This window comes from Triturus cristatus, chromosome 4_2 (assembly GCF_964204655.1).
Source record: "Triturus cristatus chromosome 4_2, aTriCri1.1, whole genome shotgun sequence".
Lineage (NCBI taxonomy): Eukaryota > Metazoa > Chordata > Amphibia > Caudata > Salamandridae > Triturus > Triturus cristatus.
In genome coordinates this window covers 31,313,252-31,325,137 of record NC_140586.1, presented here as the reverse complement: position 1 = coordinate 31,325,137, position 11,886 = coordinate 31,313,252, and the positions used below count along the sequence as shown (strand labels likewise).

At 43.2% G+C, this 11,886-nt stretch overlaps 1 protein-coding gene across 5 annotated transcripts in view; it reads right to left on the bottom strand.

Annotated features, from left to right (window-relative positions):
- Positions 1 to 1,615: 1,615 nt before the first annotated feature.
- The window catches only part of IKZF4 (IKAROS family zinc finger 4), a 218,582-nt gene continuing 208,311 nt past the window's right edge, over positions 1,616 to 11,886 (bottom strand). For all 5 annotated transcript variants that reach the window (XM_085600282.1, XM_085600281.1, XM_085600284.1 and 2 more), the window contains one exon: positions 1,616 to 7,470. In XM_085600282.1, the coding sequence (XP_085456408.1) occupies positions 6,770 to 7,470 (701 nt within the window). In that variant the 3' untranslated portion in view covers positions 1,616 to 6,769. The remainder of the gene's footprint in view (positions 7,471 to 11,886) is intronic.

Sequence of the window (11,886 nt, the reverse complement as noted above, 5' to 3'; positions counted from 1 at the left end):
AGTACGCTGAACAAACTGCACCAGTCTCCTGTATCAGTCGAACGTGTAGTTTTAACACCCTGACAGGATGGCGAATGAGCCAAGACTGGTCAAGCAGCACCTTTATTGCCCAGGGGTCCCAGGTGGACATTCCTGTGCGTATGTGATAATTGACCCACTGTTCTTGTGTTCCTGGTAAGTCAAAGGGATTTCCAAATCTTTGTAAGCCCTATAATGCACTGGCAAATCTACTGCTGTATATTCTCTAAACTGCCCTAAAGCAGCATTGATGGGCTTGAACTCCACCCATGAGTAAAATGTTTCAAAGGCATATGCCGCGTGTGAAGCATCTACAAAGGGAACTGCCCCCCTCTTCATCTGGGACACCTCGATATTTGAGATGCTGAGTGACCGCTTCCCTGTAATTAGCTCCTATCAATATAGGTGCAGCGATAGTGAATGGATTCAATTTAAAATGGAATCAAAGAATTAGAAAACCCACAGAATGAGGAATAACAGTTTAAAAGTCAAGCTTGACAATCCTTCAGAAATAAGCACAGACAATTTCAGGAATGTGGTACATAGATTACAGATACCAGAGAATTGGTCTTAGACATATCTTTAAGACAATGGGAGGTGAGGGAGACTCAATTCGGACTACATCACTTTGAAGAATTAACTAAGAGTGTTCTTATACGACCCGGACACACTGATATGGGAACACTTGCTCCAAACTGGGTGTCGAATCAGGTGTTATATCTAGGTCATGATCAGGATGACTGGACACTCTCTCAGTTTAAAAAATGATATGGGCGGACAACATTCACGTTATTATTGTTCATAATAGATATGACAATGAGCTGGCATAACTCGGGAGAAATGTTGTCCAAAATGGAGTTAGGGGGACTAGCTGAATGGAGTTGGACCCTAGGGCCTTTACATCACTAGGGCCATTCTATCTTTATTAACTTGAATGAAGGGTTCTTGTAGTGTAAAGGCTTGCAGCTCACTAATATGTTTAAAAGATGTTATGGGCCCAAGAAAAGCTACCTTCTAGGAAATGTATTGGAGAGGGAAAGAGTTTAAAGGCACAAAAGAAGGTCCCATGACTCTAGTGAAGATTATATTAAGCTTCCAGAGTGGTGCAGGGGAATTCTGGGAGGGATTACTCTTTTTGAGGCCCTTCCTGAAGGCTTTAAATACTGGTATGCGGAAAAAAGAATAATATTACCTGTTTTGCATGTAAGCGACTATGGCTCTAGGCAAGACCATATTTTGCAGGTAGAGCAAGTTCCAGATAATGTTGTGGACCGCAGGTTGCAGAGTTTGGGGATGGAATAATAGTCATATCTTTCCACTTTGTTGCTTTTCAGGCTTGTGTGGTAGGCCTGCAGGACTCCCAACACTAGATGGCAGGAGAATGCAGAGCATATTTATTTACAGCAACACAAGCTACGAACAAGATTTTCCCCAAATACCACGCTAGACGTAAGAAAGATACACAAGCGTTGACCGCTATTTCGATATCATTTTAGTTGCGTTACGCCCAATGATTTATATCACCACACTGCATATCACCATAATACTCCTTTCAAGATATGGGCATTGTCCAATGAGGGAAGAAGTGAAAACAGTGTTCAGTTAAACAGGTTTATTTATAACAGACTTTCAGCCAGTACAGTACAAAACTTACAGTAGTATACCTTTGTTACACAAATAATTACTTTACAATATATTACACATACAAAAAGCTCTGCAGCAAGTTTTAAAAGCAGGTCTAAATCTCACCAAAAGAGGGAAAATTGGAGTAGACTGTTTTGGAGAGGCCAACAAATCCTTTAGGAATAGAAATGAAAGAAAAACTGTCAGCAAGAGAAACAGTTAAGAGGAGGGGACAGGGCACAAAATGTTGTGTATTGCACATTCTTCTTCTTCATACAACGGATTAACAAATTAATATGTACACGCACACATGAGAACCCTGGACAACACATTGTAGCTCCATCGCAACAACAATAAAAAGGAGAGGAGAATCCCAAATTCTCTAGAAAATTACAGAGGTTAGGTTTATGCCATGACTACTCCCACTACGCTTCAATAATGTTGGTTTCTCTGGCTCAGTGTAAAAATATGTAAGTTATTTTAAAGTCTTAAAACCCACAATGTTCCCCATCAGGTCTTATATCTTCACTTTGAAGAAGTCTGAAACCCATCTGGCCAGAACAACTGGACAGACTGATTTTCGACTACTCCTGTTCTAAAAACATTTCAACGCACCCCTCAATGGAGGAAGGAGGCCCAAGATCATTGTGATAATGGACTCGATGACCGGATTAGATTGGGCCCAAATGCTCATGTTCCAAAATACTTGCTTCTACGTAGAATGCAAACCAGGATCTTTCAGTACTGTGGAACTAATTATCTTCCCACCTCAGCCTTCATCTGCTAGATTTACCGCAGCATAACAATTGCTTTGGCTCTCGAGCTGTTGCACACACACAAATCTTCACCTGGCTTGTGGAGGGCTATTGTGGATCTGTCTCTTTGTTTACTGGAATCCGACTTTTAATCATCTCTCTTCCCGTGAGATCCATGTTCTTCACATATGATAACCCAGAATGATGGAGAACATCCTATAAAATAATTTTCTCTGAATGGTTGTGGTGTTTCACACATGCAGATTGTCAGTTATTCTTCATTTTAAATTGCCCACAATCTTGCTTCCCATTTGTGTCAATTATCCCTTCTTTGCCTAGATGCTCTACTTTCAAGGGAACAAAGACTATACAAAATCGTTTTGCATGTGTGCAGATTATATCATTACCTCTGCCTTAATCCGTGGGACAGCTTCTTTCATTCCCATTCTACACTTTGAAAACCTGCGTCAGCACTATACACCAGCAAACTATAACTTAGCACAGAGGTCGACATTTTGCAAAGCCTTTCGCGATCAACACTACTAAAAAAATAAATAGAAGGCAACTGGACAGACCATGTCCATCTCGCTCAACGTCCCTGTAAATTGATATTAGGTACCATGCTGAATAATTTAGAGGGCTAGTGTTTTAATAGAGGACAGTGGAAAGAACATTAAATAATTGAAAGAGTAAACAATTCATGTTCAGCACATCAGGTTTTCAAACTAATATCCCTTCTCAGATGGAGATTTTTCTCCGCACTACTTTCTGCTGGTCTTGCAGCCTCAACAAAGAGATTCTCCCACTCCCACTGTGAAAATGGGAGCCTGTAGAAGGAAAGGAGAATAGACAGTGGAGGAGGAAGTGGAAAAGGGAATTTATAGAAGGGCAAAGATGCATATTGTCTGAAGCTCCATACAGAAGAGATTATACAGAACTAAAGGATATGGACCTACCAAGAACATAAAATTAAACAAAAGGAATGGGCACACATCCTTTAAAACATACCCATACTAAAGAATTATCCATCTTTCCAGTAAGATTCCAGGCAACTAAAACAATGCTGTTCAATAAATACACACCCGTTCCTAAATAGCCATTGTATGAATACAGGCAATAAGGAAGCCTCGACTAATTCCAAAACTAAGTGCTATATAAGCAGGTAGCCAATAGTCTTAAAAAGCAAACATTTCATGTTCGCATACAATTAGCGCTTTCTCATTTCTAGGACAGACAAAGGTAACAATGATAAAGACCGGTAAAAACAACTGCTTCATGCAGCATTAATGCAAGAAGCCTTCTCTACTGCACAACTATTAAATTTGAAAATGAACATGTTTCCGAAAGAGGTACCAGCCTGGCCGTCTGCTAGAGGTGCCAGATGAAAGTTCCAGTGCTAAAAAAGAGGGGTTGACTTCCTTTTTCTAATACGCATGTACCAGAATACCCAATACAATAAGTATTCTATGTCTGCACCTACTGGTTTTGCAAGGACCAATGTGGTCCATAAAGATACGAACATTTCTTCCTTTCGAAGGAGTCTGCATTCTAGTACTTAAATTGTGTCCTGGTGAAATCCTGGTGAAACCATGTGCAGAGGAAGAGATCTCTACTCAGCAGTGATTTTGATAAAGCGAACTAGCCAGGCAAATACTAATTATTTCTATCTAAAACAGTCAAAAGAGTAACACGGCAAACCCAGGGCAATGGGAATTTCTTAAGTGGTCGGATACATTACAACCCTCTTTTAAACCTTCCCAAACGACTTTGCATGTGTAAAAATCTTGATTTTCTCTATATTGCAGCTGTATTCGTTGAAAATCCTGCTGTGTTGTAGGATAGTAGCACCTGAAAACCTTTATCTCAGACTCACACTGCAGCAGGGAACTTCAGAGTACTCTCCCAGGATGTGGCACGGAAAATACTCAGCAATGCATAGCAACTTTCTTAACTGTTTAGTGTAGATCATATTTGGTGAGCCATTCATAATGAGTCGCCCACCAAATTGGGAACAATAAATCGGGTCTACTATCATATAGATTAATTAGCTGTCAAATTCAATTTGAAATGGATGATTTAATAAGGAATGAAAGTGGGTTTTTCATGCTAGGAGCAGAATAAAGGTATGTAGGCTGTGTTGTAATCTCTGTCTCCTCATAAAATGCAGGCTTCTTTTGGACTCTTTAAAACAGATCACATTCCAGGGCTCTCAAAAAAAAGACATCAACTTATGAAATGTTGTCCCACTCATGAAATGTTTAGAAGAAAACCTTAGCTTTCTCAGAAAAAGTGCATTTATCTAACATTGCTCTCCTATTTGAGACCTGATCCCGAGCCCCGGGAATCACATGCTCAGACACAGGCACATTCACTGAACAGAAATGAGAAAAATAGTAAACACGGCAACCTGTGAGGTGTTCTCGTTTTAGTACAAAAAGAAGAGCCTTTGGTTTAGATCCCAAGGAAGCAGTGGGAGCAAGCACTGTTGCTCACCTTGCTGCATTGCCTGGGCCTTCATTCATTCTCCCCCTTTCCAATAATAACATCCTACTTTCCATCATATTGTTGTCCACCAACATTCACTTCATCCGTTTAGAACATCTGTCCAGCAGGTGAGATCATCCCAAGAGAGTCAGATTGCGGGGGCAGCTATGCATGTCGGGTAGGATGGATGAAAAAGCTAGTCTTGCACACGGTCAGCCTCTTGAATCACAGACCTAGATGTGCTCCTAGGGTTCCTTTAGAGGCAGGGGTCTATATTACATCAAGTCAGTCCAGCAGCCAAAAGTGAGACACATCAAAAAGAAAGCACTGGCACCTCATCCACGCTTCAAAGGAAAAAACCTGAATGTGGGGCATTGAGGCATTTGAGGGAAAAGGATTCTGTGGGTAAGAGAGAGAGAGAGGTCTTGCGTACGGTGCAAGTGGCACTTTGCAGGGAAGAGAGAGTAAGAGCCACACAGGAGAGACCGCCAGATCTCACAGGAGAGAGGAGCAGCTTCAAAGATGCAGAACTGCTGTAGTGGGCATGAGAGGAATGTCCCCTGGGATGGGAGATGAGCCTGGGAAAAGTGTGGGGGTAATAGTGGCACCTCATAGGGGAAGAGGGTCCTCATGGAGTATAGAGTCCTCACAAACAAGCATGGGGCAAATGGACTTCATTAGGAAGACAGCGACTTCATGGTAAAATAAAAGATGCATAGTGCAGCAAGGACGCCTCCTAGTGGAGGCAAGAGATAAGTGAGGTCTCAAAGGGCAAAAGAGGCCACCCAGTTGATGAATGAGGATACACATAGAAGGTCAAATAGGGATAAAAACACCCCAAACAGGAAGGGAGAGGCCTTAGAGGGAAAGAAGGTGGTTGGAGGAGGTTGGGGTGCAGTCTCAGAGGGTAATAGAGAAAGAGTACCTCAGATATAAAGCAACCCTCAGAGGCAAAGCTCATGATGAAGAAATGATGGGGGAGTATCTCACAGGACAGGTATTAAATTAAATGCCTTGCAGTAAAGAGTGGGAAGTAAATCCAGCAGGGGCAGCAGTAAGGAGCGATATCAAGCAGTGGAGGTAACAGGTGAATCAACAGGTGAGAGAGCCCTCTCTGGAAAGGGTGACAGCTAGAAAAGAATAAGTGTAAAGATAGGTTGTATCAAGGAATATCTGGTCCTATGACGAAGAGCGATGAGAGACTTCACCCTTTCTGATTTATGGAAGCTGGTAAGTGGCACAAATTCAGCTACAGGGATAGGCGGGCAAAGGGCGACTGGACTACAGGGAAAAGGAAATGAGAAATGGGAGTTTTCATCACAGTTTGGTGCTTTTGAAAAGGCAGGTGAGCAAAGCGCGACATGTCACTGGCTCTACATTGCCAATGCCTGCCTTTTAGAACCACTACCCTATAGAAGTTCTCCTCCAACCCAGCCCATAAGTTAGGCACCAGTTTTCAGAAATTTCACAGAAGCATTGCATCTACTACTGTAGTGTGTTTACCGTGTGCTTGAGGTCCATTAGGTTCAACTTGGTAACGAAATGTAGAAAGTTGAGTCCTTAAAAATGATTCACAGAGTAGGAGTTCTTGGAGGAATATAAAACACAGGGATTTGTGGGTGTTTCATGTTAATAAATAACTAAGAACAAAGCACAAAATAGATTAAAAAACAGAAGATCGTCCGTAGCAGTTTCAACAATATTTAAATATCTCCGGTTTATAAAAAAAGGCCATTGTTTAAGAGCTCCTTCCTGGGTGGCGTTTTTTTTGCGGATTTTCTTTAAAATGATTAGTTTTTTTTCTAGCCAAAGTCAGTGCAAGGGGTATAAAACAGCCCAATTTTAACCCCGGGCCAAGTGGAGAAGCCCTGGCTCTGAGCCAGCAGCTGTTACACTTTGTGCTCACCCCGGACTATGTGGGAAGAGAATTCGTACCGGTCCTGGCTATGGTAGCCACATATGTTGCACTCAAATGGGTCCCTGAAGCCGTGGCAGCCCATATGGATGGTGAACATGACATGGTCCAGGAAGAGGACACGACAGTGCTCACACTGGAAAGCCCGTACTGGGTCCCCATCCTCGGTCACCACTCGCAGAGTCTCTTTGGCTGAACTGGGCGTGGTCCTGGCAGCCGGTGGGTCCTCTTTGGTGTATGCCGGGCTTTGCCGGCTGCTACTGCAATTACCCCCAGAGGGGTGCAGATGCCGCTCCTCATGGTTACTTTCTGTATCTGTGGAATCCTGGCAGCCATTACTTGGGGACAGACCATGCTCGCGGCCCCTGTACAAGAGCTGTGAACCGTCTGGCATGTCCTCATGACCCTCTGCTGCCTCTCTGTTGCCTGGCATCTCCACCCGACCAGAAATGGGCTGCATCTGTGTGTAAACTGAGCTGATGACTGGCGTGAGCTCCGAGATGCAGTTTGCTTGCGGAAGTCTTAGTGGACGCAGATGATCAGTGCCCATGTAGGTCAACGTGCCTCCAAAGTTGGGCTCCAGTGGGTGGTGTGCCACCATCTCCACGTCCTTCTCAAAGCTGGAGTTCACATCGAAGGGAAGTTCGGAAATGCTGAGGCGCATCTGCTTCTCTCCTGAAACAGTACAAAAAGGGAGAAGGGTCAGCAAGCAGATAAGACCATGCAAATTAGGACAAGGAGCCTGCTATGGAAACTTGACACAACCTCATCAGTACTAGGAAAGAATGAGATATTGCATATGCAAGTAGGGACAGGAGATGCTACCAATTGAGAGGAAGAAGGGATCTGCAATCATTACGATGCAGCACGTGACAAGGAGTGTGTCAGGTACTCCAATGCGAGGTCACCTTTTTAGTAAGCAGCCAAGAACTACTGCTAGGAGATGGGCAAATGGGAAATTCAGCAATAAAAATGGAGCAGAGGAAAATAAGCACAAAGAGCAGCAACTGCAAAGGAGAGAAAAACGGACTGGAAAGTTGAGAGCAGGATCTGCGTACGGGGAAAACTAGAAACACAGAAGATACAAAAGAGAGATGTAGATTGAGATAAGCAGCAAGTAAGAGAACTGCTAAGAATGACAGAAATAAATACAAGCTCAGATGATGAGGGAATGGTAAAGAAAGAGATGAAAACACAGAGTATAAAATGCTGAAGATCAGGGTTAGGACAGTACAAAGCTGAATGCTGGGATTGCAATGCTAAAAAGCAGGAAGACAAAAATTGGAAGACACAGACAACATGATTTTAAAAAGCAGACAACTGGAAAAACAGGTACAGCAAGATTGGATTATATGACCAGAGGTGAAAAGGAAGAGCTTGTTAGCTGGCTATGAAGGGCGGTTACAAATACTGGAAATGAATGCCGAGCCTGCCCTTTCAACAGGCTCTCGGTGAAGCAAACTGAGGCGCTGGGAATAGGTCTCCCAAGAGGTTTGTTCTACAGAGGATGCTGGCAACGTGTCCTCTAGCAGTACCATCCTATTAAGCCTTGAACTAGGGCACTGTACAAGACCATCCAAAAACGTGGCCATTCACAGAAATCGGCAAACTGGTACAATTTTGAACTATTTAGGCTTACATAGAAGAAGGAGCGGTGTGGCCAGGTGGTTATTCTGCTGGCTGTGAAACTAGTGGAGCAGAGCTCTAATTCCACCTTCCCAACTTTAATAAACTGTGTAAACCTAAAACCAAAAAACAAAAACAACAACAAAATCAGCCCTCCCCATGCCTAAGTATCTGCTAAAAAAACTGGCAGCATTTAGACACAGGCCAGAAAAAGACCTTTATGTATCCTTTCCTCCTAAGACTGTACCAACATTTTTCCACTTTGTCTCTTGCTTTGATCAACCCCATTTTTGGTCTCTGTGTGCCAACCATGTTCAAGCATACAAAACGCATACTTGCATCATAATAAAAACGATACTGAAACACCGTGAAACCAGAGACCCCATGCGAGGGCATTTGCCTGGTAAGGTTCTTTATAGTGTACTGAAAAGGGAAAGGTAAGGATGGATGGATAATAGAACAGGCTGTGTAAGATTTGAGGAATATGGCGTCAAGGGCCAAAGCCTCCCGAAGAGACTGTTACAACATTGCACAATAAGCAGACCCTCCAGGATTTCGCGGTTTGCAAAAAAATCGCGAAATCGGCAGTTTTGTAAAAATGCAGCGATTTTTACAAAACTGCTCGCGAAATCCGACCCCTTCTATTGGCCCGGTGGCTCTCGCCACGGAGCCAATAGAAGGAGGGTCCTCACAGCAGGCAGGTGAGGTGGAGTGTTTATTTACACCACTCACCCACTCACCTGCCCTGCTGCTGCTTTCCTGCGCTGAGGGGACTGGTCTCTTCTACCCTGTGCTGCTGTGCTGCCTTGTTGTTGCTGTGGGCCCGCCGCACACTGGGCACGCGGCGGGCCCTGGGGGGCATACTTTTTTTTTGTAAAGTTCATGTTGGGCTCGCCGCGTGCCCAGTGTGCGGCGGGCCCAGGGGGGCATTCTTTTTGGGCCCGCCGCACATGGGGCACGCGGTGGGCCCTATCGGGCATACTTTTAAAAACAAAAAAACAAATGTTGGGCCCACTGCGTGTCCAGTGTGTGGCGGGCCCAGGGGGGGCATTCTTTTTGGGCTCGCCTCACACGGGGCACGCGGCAGGCATACTTTTTTTTTTTAAAGCTCATGTTGGGCCCGCCGCGTGCCCAGTGTGCGGCGGGCCCAGGGGGGCATTCTTTTTGGGCCCGCCGCACACGGGACACGTGGCGGACCCTGGGGGGCATACTTTTTTTTTTTAAGCAAATGTTGGGCCCGCCGCGTGCCCAGGCTTATGATCGGTGGGAGATATTTATAACAGATTCAAAATCAGCTTGAATCAAACTCGCGCATTAACCTACAATCTCCACAAAAATAGCAGCTGGGATCCTTATAGATATTAAATATGGTCCTTTAAATTATTTACCAATGTTTTTGGAAATATTTGATTATCACTAGATAAGAGTTTTATCAAGATTTTAGGGATTTTAATAAACGTTTATACAATTGTCCTTTTATAAGGTCTTCTGACTGTTCATTGTAAGTAAGGGTCAGGATTAGTAGGAGGGTTTATTTCATTTCCTTTTTGAGTTATTTTTACTTCTTGTTAATTACAATCATTTGGAGTGGTTTCCTTTACTTTTATTTTTGTAATTTTTATACTTTTGAATTATACATAACCTAAATGTATTAAGACGTAGAGGGTTGATACTACTGGAATAGCACACGCATTTACATGATGTTTGGGAAATGTGAAGCACATGGAGAAAATGTGATTTGCCAAGAATGGTTTGATTTTTCAGTCAGCGCTGATGCCGGAATTAAACCCCAGGTCTCCAAATATCTAAGTCACAATTTAGCCACTACACAACATATCTTTCCTATTAGAAATACTTGAAAATGACTTTCTGCATTGTATGAAAAGAGGAACTTGAGACGAAACCCACCCTATGGATGGAAACAGATGTGCTGATAAATGATGCACATGTTGTGCATTCCACAAAAGCCCGAAAACCCTAGTTAAAATTTTTCAATTCGGCACCTTTTTAGTCAAAATTCTTTATAGGTGTCCAAGCTTACCAAAGAGTTATTTTATTGCCAACTATGGTGGGTTGGAGACAGCAGAGTATCTATGAGGAAAGACACCCCTTTCTCACCACTTTGGGACACCAACAAAGTCATTTTTTAGATGGGAAACATTTAAGAAACAGTCCTCGAGTGCAAAGCTTATTGCCATCACCCCACTTGCAAATGAAAATTCTGCTTTTAAAAAGCTATGCCTATACATTCACCATGTCCATCAATTGTCACCCCGAGTGAAACGGATATGCCCAGACATGGGTCCAGTGCTCTCCATGCCACTGGAGTCAAGCTAGCCTCGCTGATGATGGGTGATACCCCGAAACCGGTCCCAGGATGCTTGTTTCTGGTCCAGGATAAAGACTGACTTGCATATGACTGGGTTTAAAATGGAATGGCACGGGGAGCAAAGAAACAATGGATTTTGGCCCAGATCTCTGTACTGGGGTGAGTGTTTGGTATTGTTCGGCATTTTGTCCATCAATTGTTCTTTTTGCATTTATACATTCACCATGGCATGGCATGATTTCCCAGCCTGATAAACAAGGTAGGATACAAAAAACATGCCTCCAACTGAAATATTCTTTGTAATGGTAGAATCAGTCCACCATCATCACATTCCCCTATTAGCAATGCAAAGAGGTACTGAAAAGAACATGCCTGCACAAACCATATTGCATTGCATCATGGGACATTATGTGAAAATGCATGCAGTGGTTCAAGAGTGCAGACTTAAAGAGGTGAGAAAAGAAAAATTTAACAGATTAGTGAAAGACTCGAAGGAATGAACCAAGTGGCACTATATATAAGAAAAAACGATACATGCAACAACTACACTGTCCTTCCAGAGGCTTCGCTTACTCGAGTTCTCCTTGCTGTCGCATGGCTATTCTATCACCACAGAAAGCTACAAGATAAAACATTTCTCTAGGGTTGCATTTGAACATTCAGCATGGGAAAACATATATAAATGTCCCCTAGTACTGGTTTTAGTTTAGGACAAGTTATTTAGTGAGACTGCATTATACATGAGGAGCTGGTAGCAAAACAATGCTCCAGGCTGATCAAGAACAACTACACCAAAAGCGTTTTAAACGCCCACCATAAAATTCTTTCAAACACTCCTCCCATTTCTTCAAACAAAATAATTTCTCGCAACAAATGCACATAGGAAGCACATCCTTAACTGACGATAATGGGATTACCCACCTTCTTCGCTGTCCTATGTTGACTAAATTTACACTCAATATAGCATCATCACTGATATAACGTGCTACCAAGCAGTGTCATCAAGCAACTCGCCAGTGCTGCCACCGGCAGTCTGGCGAAAAAACTCTCCACCTCCTTTGTACTCGTGAGATACTAAGGGATTACTTCTGCAAACATTTTCCTTATCACTTAGGTGCTACTACCCATGCAACCTA